This window comes from Otolemur garnettii, unplaced genomic scaffold, assembly GCF_000181295.1.
Source record: "Otolemur garnettii isolate 467f Iridium unplaced genomic scaffold, OtoGar3 scaffold00057, whole genome shotgun sequence".
In the NCBI taxonomy this organism is placed as follows: domain Eukaryota; kingdom Metazoa; phylum Chordata; class Mammalia; order Primates; family Galagidae; genus Otolemur; species Otolemur garnettii.
In genome coordinates this window covers 6,964,351-6,978,315 of record NW_003852452.1, presented here as the reverse complement: position 1 = coordinate 6,978,315, position 13,965 = coordinate 6,964,351, and the positions used below count along the sequence as shown (strand labels likewise).

The window sequence follows — 13,965 nt, the reverse complement described above, 5'->3', positions numbered from 1 at the left end:
TGAGCTATAGGCGCCGAGCCGATAAAGTTACTTTAAAGGTTATTATACTTATATTTTATTGTCCAAGAAGGTAGAAGGAAACATGAGTACATTAGGAAAGATATGAAAGAGAAATTAATACAATAACTCTCCAGTAACAGATCCCTGCCATTATAGTAGTTATTACCAAAAAGACAAAAATGAAAGATGTGGAGGAGGTAGAAAAAAAGGAACTGTTATACATTGTTGGTGGGAATTTAAATTAATACAACCAGTATGTAAAACAGTATGGAGGATTCCCAAAAACTAAAAATAGAACCACTATATAGTCCAGCAATCCCACCACTGTTTCTCCAAAATAAAGGAAATCAGTATATCAAAGGTATAGCTGTACCCCCATGTCCAATGCAGCATTATTCACAATAGCCAAAATATGAAATCAACCTATGTTTCTTTTGATACGTGAATAGATAAAGAAAACGTGGAGTGTATGTGTGTATGATAATGGAACACTATCCTGGCCTAAAAAAGAATGAAATATAGTCATTTTCTGTAACATAGATAGAACTGGAGGTCGTTATTTAAGTGAAATAAGCCAGGCCCAGAAACACAAGTATCTCATGTTCTCACTCATACATAGGAGCTAAAAAAAGTTGACCTCATGGAAATAGTAGAATGATAGTTACCAATGGGGAGGTGGGGAGATGAAGAAAGGTTGGCTAATCGATACAAAAAGTTAGTTAGAAGAAATAAGTTCTAGTGCTTGATAGCACAGTAGGATCTCTATAGTTAGTAATGAGTTAATTGTCTTTCAAAATAGTTAGTTTTAAAATGTTCCCAATACAAAGAAATAATAAGTGCTTGGGGTGATAGATATCTTAAATGGTTTGGTTATTACACATTGTATGCATGTATCAAAATATCACTTGTACCCATAAATATGTATATTATGTATCAATAATAAGTAAATAATTAAAAATCCCTTTAACACTCATGCAAAAATTCAATTTTAGCAAACTGAATCCAACAATATAACAAAAGGCTAACATGTCATGAATAAGTAGAGTTGTTTTAGGATATTTAAGGCTGGCTCAGTATTCAAAAATCAGTCATTTTAATGTGCCACATCAAGAAACACAAAAACAAAGATATAATTATTCATAGATGTAGCAACAGCTATTGAAAAAAATTCAGTGTCATTCTCAATTTTAAAAATATGTCTAGCCAAGCACATTAGTTCATGCCTGAACCCCTGCACTTTGGGAGGGCTAGGCAGGAGGATAGCTTGAAGTCAGGAGTCTGTCTCTGAAAACAAAATTTAAAATTAGCTGGGCATTGTGTGCACACCCATAGCCCTAGCTAAGACTGAGGAGGAAGATTGCTTCAGCCTAGTAGTCTGAGATTGCAGTGAGCTATGATGGCACCACTGTACTCCAGCCTGGGCAGTAATAAATAAACAAACAAACCTCAGTAAACTAAGAATAGAAGATATTTTCTCAGTCTTATTTTTAAAAATGTCTATTTTTAAAGATTAAATAGGTAACATCATATTCAAACTTTTCCTGTAATATAGGGAACAAGGTGAATATGTTTGCTCCCCACTGTCACCCTTCCCATTTAACATTATATTGGAAGTTCTAGGCAATACAACAGAGGTACAAAGAGAAGTGAAAGGCTTACAGACTGGAAATGAAGATATAAAGCTGTATCTATTTGCACATTATGTGATTATCTATGTAGAACCCTCCCCAAATAACCTACAAAAACTTCTGGAGTTCAGCAATGTCACAGGACACAAGATCAATACATAAACATCAATTGTATTTCTATATACTAGCAATTAATATGGAATTAATATCCTTTTAACATGGAAACTTTAAAAGGGTTACTTATAATAGTACCAAAACCCTGCAATACTTAGGCATATAGCTAATAAAATATGTGAAATGTCTATACAGTGAAAACTATACAACACTGATGAAAAGACACAAAGACAACCTAAATAAAGAGATATACTATATTCATGGATTGGAAGATGCAATATTGTTAAAGTATTAGTTTTTCCCAAATTTATCTACAAATTCTTCACAATTCCAATCAAAATCCTAGCAGAACTAACAATCTTGTTTTAAAATCTATCTAGAAAAGCAAAATAATAATAATAAAGTTAAAAATTAGAATGATCAAAAAAAATTTTAAAGCAGAACAAAGTTGAATAACTCTTAATACCTAATGTCAAAACTTAATATAGAGTTGCACACTAATCGAGACAGGGTGGTAGGCAAAAGATATAAATAAGACATTTCACTAAAGCTAAATGAAAATTGGAAAGCAGAGTGAGACATAACCACCAGAATGGTTACAATTAAACAAAGAACAACTGACAGTACAATACCAAGTGCTGGTGAGGATATAGAGCAACTAGGCCTCTCATACACTGTTGGAAGACATGCAACAAAATGGCACAGCCATTTGGAAACCCTTTAATGGTTTCTTATAAATATAAACATACATTCACTATACAGTCCAGCATTCCTATTCCTGGTTGTTTACCCAAGGAGGGTAAAAATGTATGCTCACACAAAAACCTATACATGAATATTTATGAAGTCTTTATTCATAATTGCTAAAATTCCTAAATGTTCTTTAATCGGTGAAAGATAAAATGTGGTAAACAAAGGTTCTGACAATTAAGTTTATAAACTCATCCTAGAAAAAGTGCTATGTACCTCATTGCTGAATATCACTATGGTTACCTTCAGAGTGCTCCCTTTAGGAAGCTATGCAAGGGTGCCAGAACCTAGTCTACCCTTCAAAGCAATTTTGGAACTCTTTTTCTGGAATGGCTGTCATAGCTATCATGGTATTACCCTGATGTCCTGAATGTCATCAAAATGTCTTCCTTTCAATATTTCCTTTATCTTTGAGTAAAGAAAAAAGTCACTGGGGGCCAGATCAGGTAAGTTGGGAGGATGTTCTAATGCAGTTATTAGTTTGCTGGTTAAAAACTCCCTCACAGACTATATAGTGTAAGCTGGTGCATGGTTGTGATGCAAGAGCCATGAGTTGTTGGCCAAGATTTTCAGTTAAGATTTTTCTAACTGTTTCTATATAAATGTTTACTTGGTTTGCTATGCTTCGCATAGTCAGCCAACAATTTTGACCCACAATTTGATGAATTTTTGCAATGTTTTTCTGAGTTCCGCTTGTTACTGGCTTCCCTGACCTCTCTTCATCAGTGATACTTTCTCTCCTCTCTGAAAAATATTTAATTTATTTGTGCACTGACATTTTATTCATTTCATTACACCATAAATTTAGACTAATCCATTCCCAATTTCCCTTCCACGTCCATTCTTGACAACTTTCACAAGAAATTTATGAATGTTTGTTCATTGTTCTAATTCAATCTCCAACATTCTCCTGACAGTCCACAAAAACATACAACAGTAATGAATACTCTTTAGCAAGAGTATGCCACAACATAAACACAACTGTAAGACGCTGATGATGTCAACATAAACACAACTGTAAGACACTGCCACATGTCAACATGAACACAACTGTAAGACGCTGATGATGTCAAACTTTACTGAGTTGTTTGTGCAGTGCTTCCAACATAAGCACATGGTGGCAAGTTCGCAAACTTAATTATCATACCTCATATTGATATAATGGAATACCATCCAGTGACAAAAAGAAGCAAACTACAAACTACTGATAATACATGCAACAACATGGATGACTCTCGAATGCATTATATTAAGAGACAGAAGGAGGATTCAAACAACTATGTACTACATGATTCCATTTTTGTGACATTTGAAAAAGGTTAAACAGTAGAAATAGAGAACAGATAAGTGGTTGTCAGCAGCTTGGCCTGTGGAGAGTGGTCACTACAGGAGGGTATGAGGGATTTGAGAAGTGATAAAAGTGTTCTGCATCTTCACTGGGTGGCTACACAACTCATGCGTTTCTCATAACTTGTAGTACTGTATAAGAAAAAAAATAATTTTATGGTATATAAAATGTTCCTTAATTTAAAAAACCTTTGTATAGAGTTTGAATTAAAAAAACCATAGAATTCTTTTAAAAAAAAAAGCATTCTGGGAAAAAATCCCATTTTGGATAGGAGGGTCAGGAGAAGGCCTCTCTACATTGTCACCAGCATTTGATATTACCAGCATTTTTTCTTTTCTTTTTTCTTTTAACTGTAACAATTCTGACAGGTGTGGTGGTCACGTCTCATTGTGCTATTCAATTATCTTTTGGCTAATAAGTAATGATATTGAGTGTCTTTTCATGTGTGTAGCTGAATGGTGAAGGAGATATTTAATGGAAGGTGAAGAAATAGCTAGAAGAGTAGCCCTGCAGCAGGAAAGAGTTTGGAACATGGCAGGAAAGTTGAGAAGGTCTGGGGTGCTTATTTCTAATGGCTTCCATATAGTAATTGCTTATCATGTATATAGCCTGAGGACTTTAAGGACTAGAAGCAGTCACTGTGATGAAGTTTTCAAAGACCCATTGAAAGGACTTTCTCCTCCATTAGGACTGGGAGGTCCCTCCATTGATGTCCCTCCATTAGGACTGGGAGGTCAATCACATAGGAGGCAGACTCTGCAGGCAGAATCTGTACATCTGAGGAATTTCCTGGACAGGCTTTGAAAGCAGAGGATCAGAGTCTGTTGCTTGGCCTTGAGGTCACGAGAAACCCTTACTCCTCAAATTTGGCATCTTGTTTTTTAGTATCATTAATTTTTACTTTATAGTTAGAAAATCTTATGCATGCATTTGTTAGATTTACTGATGCCAAATGGCATTCTTGAGAGGCCAGTAGATTACAGATTAACTATTTGTACATGCTGTGTGGCAGGAAAGATCCCTCATATAAGCATGAAAGAAATAAAGTTTTTTTGCTACTTGCCTGAGCGAGCGGTAGCCACCCTACTCTTCAGAGACATTCTGACTGCTAGTTTATCTCGGCGACTTGGGCCCAAACAATTTACAGCAATACATGTAATAGGTCAGAGGTTCTCAACCTGTAGGTCATGACCCACAGGAACTGTATTAAAGGGCCGTAGCATTAGGAAGGTTGAGAACCACTGTATTAGGCTCCATGTTACTGTCTGTGCATACAGAATTTTATTGACTCTTCACAATAAACCAATAAGATGGCTATGGTTAGTTTCTCTTTATAGGAAAAGAAAGTGAAGGCTTAAAAAAGGTTAATTAATTTATCCAAGAACTTGGGTCTGACTCCAAAGCCCCATTCTCTTTATACCAGTGACTAGATGAGTAACAATTTTATCTTTTGGTTTCATCTTAAAATTTTCCATTTAAATTCAGAGACACAAGGCCACAAAAAGTAAAGCAAAAAGACAACCTTCAGAACAGGAAAAGATATTTGCATATTACAAATCTGACAAAGAACTGATAACTAGAGTCTACAGAGAAGTCAAACTAATCAACAAAAAACCTAGCAAACATCCCATCTACCATTGGGCAAGAGATATGAACAGAATCTTCTCTGAGAAAAATAGAGAAATGGCTAATAAACATTTGAAAAAATGCTCATGTTCCTGATCGTCAGAGAAATGCAAATCAAAACCACCCAGAAATATCACCTAACCCCCGTGAGAATGGCCCACATCACAAAGTCTCAAAGCTGCAGATGCTGGCATGGATGTGGAGAGAAGGGAACACTCCTACACTACTAGTGGGACTGAAAACTAGTACAACCTCTTTGGAAGGAAGTATGGAGAATCTTCAAGGAACTCAAATTAGACCTCCCATTTAATCTCACAATCCCACTTCTAAGCATCTACCCAAAAGAAAAAAAATCATTTTATCATAAGGACATTTGTACTAGATTGTTTATTGCAGCTCACTTTACAATCACCCAAATGTGGAAACAAACTAAATGCCCTCCAATCCAGGCATGAATTAACAAGGTGTGGTATGTGTATACCATGGAATACTATTCAGCCATTAAAAAGATAGAGACTTTACATTTTTTGTATTAACCTGGATGGAGGTGGAACATATTCTTCTAGTAAAGCATCACAAGAATGGAGAAGCAAAAGTCCAATGTACTCAATTCTAATATGAATGCAGTAGAGGAGCTAACACAAGAGGTGGGGTAGGGGAATGAGGTAGCGGGGAGAGTGGATGGGGAGTCATGGTATGTGGCACACCTCTTAGGGACAGGATACAAGTATAAGAGGGACTTTATCTAACAAATGCAATCAGTGTTACCTAATTCTTTGTACCCCCAATGAATCCCATGAATAATAATAATTCAATGAATAATAATAAAAAAGATGGAGACTTTACATCTTGTGTATTAACCTGGATGGAGTTGAAACACATTCTTCTTAGTAAAGTATCACAAGAATGGAGAAGCAAGAATCCTATGTAGTTAATTCTGATATGAAGCCAGTAGACAATCTAATGCACGCTCACATAAGACAAAAACTCAAATTAATTCAAGGTAGGGGGTGGGGGTAGTGGGGAGAGGGGATAAGGGAGGGGGATGGGTTTGCTCCCACTTAATGGGCACAATGTTAGGGTATATGTCACACCTCCTGGGGCAGGACATAATTACAAGAGAGACTCTATATAACAAATACAAACACTGTAACCTAATTCTTTGTACCCTCAAATTAACCTGGAACAAATAATAAAAATAAGTAAATTTGAGACACATTAGCAAACATACCTTACATTTTTTCCATGCCATGCTAGTTGGTTTGGACAATAATGATAATGATAATAATTATCCCTTTGATAAGTATTAACACAGATTCAAAGAAAGAGTATGTGAGAGAAATCCTTGAAAAAAGAGAGAACAAAGATGCAGGTAACTTTGATTTAAGCTTTGAGATGTCATGACATGAACTTCTAATCATGAGACCTGATCTCCCAGAATTCAGAGTTTCATGGGTATCTGAAGTTATGAAACTTTCCCCTAGATTCTGACCAATCTCAACACCCTACAATTACCTCTTCACTGTGTTTTCTGTTACGTTTATTTTTCGTATAATACTGTTAATTTTCTCCAGCCAGCCTACGTGATCAGTTCCAAGTTCTTGCACTTGCAAGTCCATCTTTGTGTTCCAGTAGTTTAGCCTGAAGAACATGCTCTGTGGACACCTGCAGAAATGTTAGGATCAGTTACAAGGTAGAAAATGGGGCACATCTTACAATAGCCTGAAGCTCTTGTCCTTTGATGGCAAGTTGGTCTTTTTAGTCATTTCCTATCAATAAAATGGGCCAATGGGCATTTAGGCCCCACGGAAAAATATCAGGCATTTATTCGATGTCTACTTTAAAAGATCTCTGAGGCTGGGCGGGATAGCTCATTCCTATAATTCTACCACTTTGAGAGGTCAAGGCAGGTGGATTGCTCTAGCATAGAAGTTGGAGACCAACTTGAGCAAGAGTGAGAACCCATTTCTACTAAAAATAGAAAAAAAGGAAAAGAAAACAACTAGCCAGATGTTGCTACAGCTACTTGGGAGGTTGAGGCAAGAGTATCGCTCAAACCCAAGACTTTGAGGTTGCTGTGAGCTACAATGCCACAGCACTCTACCCAGGGACTCTGTCTCAAAAAGTCAAAAATAAAAGATCTTTGAAAGGCTAGATAAAACAAAGCATATATTTTAGTTAGTAAAAAACATATATATTTTTTCATTTCCCTGCATAGCATCAATGTTAAATATTGATATCAGGATAGTGGTTATATCATGGTGGGGGAGGAGAGGTAGACAATAGGGAAAGAATCCGCCGAGTATTAACTGTATACATCTTCACATGTGTGTATGTGTGAATGTGTATAGATATATTTTTGAGACACTGTGACAACTGTGCTAGAGAACTAGAGTGCAGTGATTTCATCATAGCTTATAGTACCTGAGCTCAAGCAATGCTCCTGCCTTAGCCTCCTGAGCAGCTGGGACTATAGGCACACATCACTATGCCCAGTGAATTTTTTTACTTTTTTTGGTAGAGATTGGGTCTTGTTGTTCAGGCTGGTCTCAGACTCCTGGGCTCAAGTGATCCTCCTGCCTCAGCCTCCTAAAGTGTTAAGATTACAGGTGTGAGTCACCACATCTGACCTCACAACATACTTCTAATGATAATTATAATCTTTCATATTTCGAAAATGATGGGAGGGTTGATATGTGTATTAATTCCAGACTCCAAATAAAAATTTGCAAAGAGAACTCCATGCTTTGTCCTTAGAAACGTTCTTACTTTGCATTCTTGCTGGAATGTGTAGTGACCTGTGTACATGGGTGCTTTACATCGGTTCAAGACATAGATGGATTTTAAATATCCCAAGCTTTCCCTAAGTCTGCTACTTAAATTTCGTTGTTCCCTTCACACACATTATTAGATGCTCTCTCTTGAGTGTGTCAAGGCTTACAATTCAGGGATGTTCCCCTCTGAAAACTGCACAGATGTAGACACTGGGGGGTCCTCACGAGTATCTGTTTCCTGCTCGTCCTGTTCACTCTGTGGGTCCTGGTTATACTCGGCCTCCTGCTCCAGGGTATCCTGATAAAGAGGAAGGAAGCAAAGCAGAACAAGAGGGTTATCCCAAGAGGTGGTGGCTCCTCTAGCCCTACCCAATGCCCTTTTTCTGGGAGCAAGTACACAGTCCTCTCTGAGACCAGAAGCTTCTCATGCCTTTGTAAGATAAATACACATGTCCTCCTGCTCTGTTTACAAGGGAAGGCTGGGGCAGGGGCATGTGGACTAGCAGCGTTCACGTGCAGAGCTCTTTCCATTGCTGACAAGTAATAGAAACCCACCTGAGCACGGACTCCCAAATTCTACTCAAATAAGATGACTCTTTTGGTCTCCTTAAAAAAAAAATCAATCTCATGGGAAAGAAAAGACATAGTGTATGGAAATAGTTTGGATGTGCTGGTTTAAAAAATATGATTATAAAAGATATTTGGAGACAAGTGAAGAAATTAGAACATTTAGAGAACTGAGGGCATTATGTAATTATTGCTAACTTTCCTAAATGTGAAAGTATTTTGGTGATGTAGAAGAAAGTCTTTATTTTTAGAGAAGCTTTCTGAAGTAAACAGGGATGGAGTGTCTCTGACCTACTTTTAAATGGTTTAGAAAATTCCATCTATTTATGTACAAGGGTGGCCATAAAGTTGCAAATTTTTATTTGGAGCTTGAAATTAATACATTTATTAACACTATCATCATTTTCTAGATATGAAAAGTTATCATTAGAAGTATATTGTGAGGTCAGGAGTGGTGGCTTACTCCTGTAATAGACAGCTATTTTATTTTATTTTATCTATTTATGTCTTGAGTCAGAGTCTCAAGCTGTTGCCCTGGGTAGACACCATGGTGTCACAGCTCACAGCAACTTCCAACTCTTGGGCTCCAGTGATCCAGTTGCCTCAGTTTTTCTATTTTTAGTAGAGATGGGGTCTCACTTTTGCTCAGGCTGGTCTTGAACTTCTGAGCTCAAACTATCTACCTGCCTCGGCCTCCCAGAGTGCTAGCATTATAATCGTGAGCGACTGTGCCGGGCCTAGACAACGATTTTAAATTGTACACAAATTTTATGGATATCCTGTATATAAAGATAAAGCTGACAAATGTTAAAGGTTTAGAAATCCAAGTATGGGAATGTGATCAATCATTGTATAATTCTTTTATGTTTTCTTTTTGCTTATATTTTTTCATATCAAAGAGTTTGGGGCAAATGCGTATTTCGTAAGTTTGATCAACAACATTTATTTCTGTATCTTTATTCTTTGTCTTGTTCTAGAAAAGCATTCAAGGCATTTTCCAGTATTTCAATTCTGTGCATGCAGAAATTGGCAATGATTTATCTTCAAACATTTTTTTAGTTACCTACACTGTGAAATATGTCTCTGTCTTTTGAAGAAGTTTGATCTGAAATTCCTGTATTTCAGCAGAAGTTTTTTTTTTTTTTTTGAGACAGAGTCTCATTATGTCGCCCTTGGTAGAGTGCTGTGGCATCACAGTTTACAGCAACCTCAAACTCTAAGGCATAAGCAATTCTCTTGCTTCAGCTTCCTAAGTATCTGGGACTACAGGCGCCCGCCATCCTTGGCTGTTTTTTTGTTGCAGTTGCCATTGTTGTTTAGCTGGCCCGGCCCAGGATCAAACCCGCCAGCCCCGGTGTATATGGCCAGTGCCCTAACCACTGAACTATGGAAGCTGAGCCCAGCAGAACTATTTTTAAGCTAAAAGGAGAAAAAAATAGAGTAGGAGAACAGGATCACAGTCTCTTTCTGAAATGTCTGCATAAACTACTGGCCAAGACAATAAGAATAACATTCACATAACTCTTTAAAAATTGCTTTCCTGTGCATTACTTCTCTTCATTCTCATGATAGACTTAAGACTTGAGTTGGATAAAGGCAGGTAGCCTATGCATATTCAGTGATTTGCCCATGGTCAAGAGCATATAGAGGGTCAACTGGTAACCTCCAAAAAGAAATATGCCCATGTTCTAATATGTACTAGGACCCTCTCTGTACATTATGTTATTTGAAAAGTTTTTGCAGATGAAATTAAGTAAAGGATCTCAAATTAAGATCATCTTAGAGTATCTGGATGGGTTCTAAGTGCAATGATGAATATCCCAGTGAGAGACAGAAAAAGACAAGACACAGACAGAGAGAAGATGCTATGCGGGGACAGAAGGACAGACGGGAGATATGCAGCCACAAGCCGGTGAAGCCTGGAGCTCCAGGAGCTGGACAAGGAAGGATTCTCCCCTAGAGACTGAATTAAAGATCACAGATGAATGCTTCTGGAAGGCCATCTGCTTGCAGGGGGTGATTTTACCTGTGGTGTTTGTTATTAGGTAACAAGTGTCACAGTTATTTCATAAATCCCCCAAGACAAAAAATAACATATACTTTCCCCCCTCCGTTTTTTTGCTTGGGAGGGTTGTTAGTTCCTTGTTTTTTTACTTGCGGCTTCCGGGGAACAACACCATCCTCCATCTCCCTCGTGGTGTCAAGCCCCGAAGTCCTGCACCTGTTAGGCAGAAACCTTCGACATTTTTCTTACGACTTTGTGATATCAAATGTGAAGCCCCTTCTTCACCCATTATGACATCTGAGTGTCTCTCTTACCCAGTTTTTAGCGTCTGCCTTGTGATGGAAGTCAGTTTGAGAGTTTTCAGAGAACACATCGTCCTCATCCTCTAATCTGTCCAAGACATGGTTCGTTCTGGTAATTTCCTTTGGTGAACTGCAAGCCACACAATCCAAACAGAGCGTGTTAGTATGTCACGGGCCGGCGCGCAGGCCTGCCTTGTTTCTAAAGGGAGAACATTGAGCTGTTCCCCAGCCCCCAGGAGCCCCTGCCGTCCTTGTACTGAGTTCATTCTGTGTGAGTAACACCTCACATAGCGTATGGCACAAAATAGCAAGAGAGGGGCTGGGGATAAAAGTTTTGGCTGAATCTTATTAATAGTGAGATTCCAATTCCCAAAGTCATTACAACTGTGTGCATATGTATGTATTAATAAATGTGTGTGCAGAATAAATCAATAAATTTTTAAAATCCTGTTTTAAAAAGGTAGAGTTTACAAATATCATACGGTTCAAACTCACGGGCAGGGAAAGTCTACAGTACTCTCTCGATCTCCAGCCTGCACTGACCTTCCTACAACATTTACTAGTGTCTTTATTTGTCCACAGAGATTCTCTGCATAAACGAGCAGATATATGTGTATGTACAGAAGCAAATACCTTTTAAATTATAAATGGGAGCATAGTGACACACTGTCCTGTACTTAGGATTTCATTTTTAGCAACATATCTTGGAGTCCGTTTCACGTTCGTAAATACAGAGGTGCCTCATTTTTAAAATGGTATGTGGTGTTCCATCATGGGGCTGCACGATCATTTTCTAACCAGTTTTTTATTAATGGATATGTAGTGTTTCTAATCGTTACTATAATATAAACAATGCTGGATTGAATACCTTATGCATTGATATGTTTTTGTCATGTATATGTCATACATATGTCCAATAGTATATCTATTGGACAACTGTAAGAATATAATTGTTAGGTCAATGGATATATATGTGTGTATATATATATATATATATATATATATATGTAAAATACATTTTGATAGATTATTTTTTACCAAAGTATGCTTTTTTCTAGATTAACATGCCCTTTAAAAAATATGCTTAGATTTAGAAACATCAATGCTTGTTTAATATTCAGTGACACATCAACCTTTGGTAGCAAGAATATCAGAACTGATAATAAATTTCAGAAATGGAAATGAACTCTGAATCCCTGGTAGACTGTAAAGACAGTAAAGACTGTAAAGACAAAACAACTCCTTGTATCTCTTTTTGTCATTTTGGATGCATAGTTCACGCTGCATTTATGAGGTCCCAGATAGTGAAGCACTGATGTATGCTTCGAAGAAGTTGAATCAATTTACACTTCCAGCAAAAATGATGAAGAGTGCCTGTTTTCCCACTTCTTTCCTGAAACCAAGTATTATTTAAACTGGGATCTCATTTTAGTTTGGGTCTTACTTCACATGTAAGGTTGTTGAATATCTCCTTTGTATTTCTTTTTCTATAATTGTGTCGATATCCTTTGCCCACACCCTATTAGACTGTTGTTCTTTTGCTGGAGTGCACACATATATATATATATATATATACACACACACACACACATGCCCACTTTTTCTCTCTCTCTTGCATATGCTTTTGAATGAATCACAGTGAATATGTGATATAGGTCCATAGCAGTAGTTTTCAGTCTGTGGGCCTTCAACTCTGAGTTTGGAGATCTTGGTCAGAGGGGTCACTTCACATCTATTCTGCACAGGGAGGGATCCTGGAATCTATGCACTTTCCTACAGACTGAATAAATGTTGCTTGTATACATAAATACTGTTCAGAGTTTCCAAAGGCATGTGCTACTGTCTTCAGCAAACTGTAAATGCATTTAAGAACATCTTTGATTTCCTAATAGCTCTCTTGACATATGAGGGGTTCTTGGAAAATCTTTTATTTTAAAAATGTTTTTCCTATTGCGAAAAGTTAATGGCCTATAGTAATATACACTTTTACCATGTGCTAACAAATATATATATGTATTTACATGACTGTACACCTTCTACTCCAGAAAGTATATTAAATGGGCTGTATCTTTAACATATGGAGAAAATGAAGCCACAAAACAATCTCCATATTTTTCCAAATTGACAAGTCTAGACAATTTTTTTTTAACTGGTGTCTGCCAACTTTGGGATGGCAGTGGCACCCTTTAGTGTCCCATAAGGCCCACTTCAAGAAATATTCATGAGGCTAACCGTAGATAAATGGCAGGGAAAAATGCCAACCTAGACCCTGAACTTGAAAATCTCATCATTTGTATGTGCTTGGCCCAAGGAAATCTCTAGTCAAGACTCTCCAATAACAGCACCTGCAAACTCTGACTTACTTCCTCGCTGCACCTTCAGTGGCATCACATTTGTGGAGAAAGTCATTGTTTTTTCCAGTCAACTGTTGTTCCTTCCAGTCTGTATTTGTCTGCAGAGACATCTCATCGTCTAGACTTGTGGGTGTGAGATCCATTTCTTCAGCACTGAAAGACAATGACGTGAAGAGGGGTTTCATGGCAGAACCAGCACCCACACCCTCCCTGCTGGTAGCAGACTGATTTCTTCCTTGGAGAGTTTGGCCTTAACCCCTCTCCTTCCATCCAAACTGGCTGTCCATGGTAAAGGACCACAAAGCAGACTCTTAGGTTCCTCTACTCAAACATATATGAGGAAGTCCTGTGTGGCTGTCCCCAAGGATACATCTCACTGGAGGGCATTTGAGCTGTACGTGTCCAATCCTTGAATGGGAAATCTATAGAGGGATATTCAATCGCCAGTCAGTGGGCAGGGGATGGAAACCATTGTTTGTTCTATAACCTCTTTCTGA

General features: G+C 37.6%; 1 protein-coding gene across 1 annotated transcript in view; it reads right to left on the bottom strand.

Moving 5' to 3' along the window:
* Positions 1–13,611, bottom strand: part of SMCO2 (single-pass membrane protein with coiled-coil domains 2) — a 29,552-nt gene extending 15,941 nt beyond the window's left edge. Inside the window, exons 1-4 of the mRNA XM_003792504.2 lie at positions 13,478–13,611; positions 11,145–11,244; positions 8,408–8,538; positions 6,982–7,131 (exon numbers count right to left, since the gene is read on the bottom strand). Coding sequence (XP_003792552.1) covers positions 6,982–7,131; positions 8,408–8,538; positions 11,145–11,244; positions 13,478–13,611 — 515 coding nt within the window. The remainder of the gene's footprint in view (positions 1–6,981; positions 7,132–8,407; positions 8,539–11,144; positions 11,245–13,477) is intronic.
* Positions 13,612–13,965: the final 354 nt, after the last annotated feature.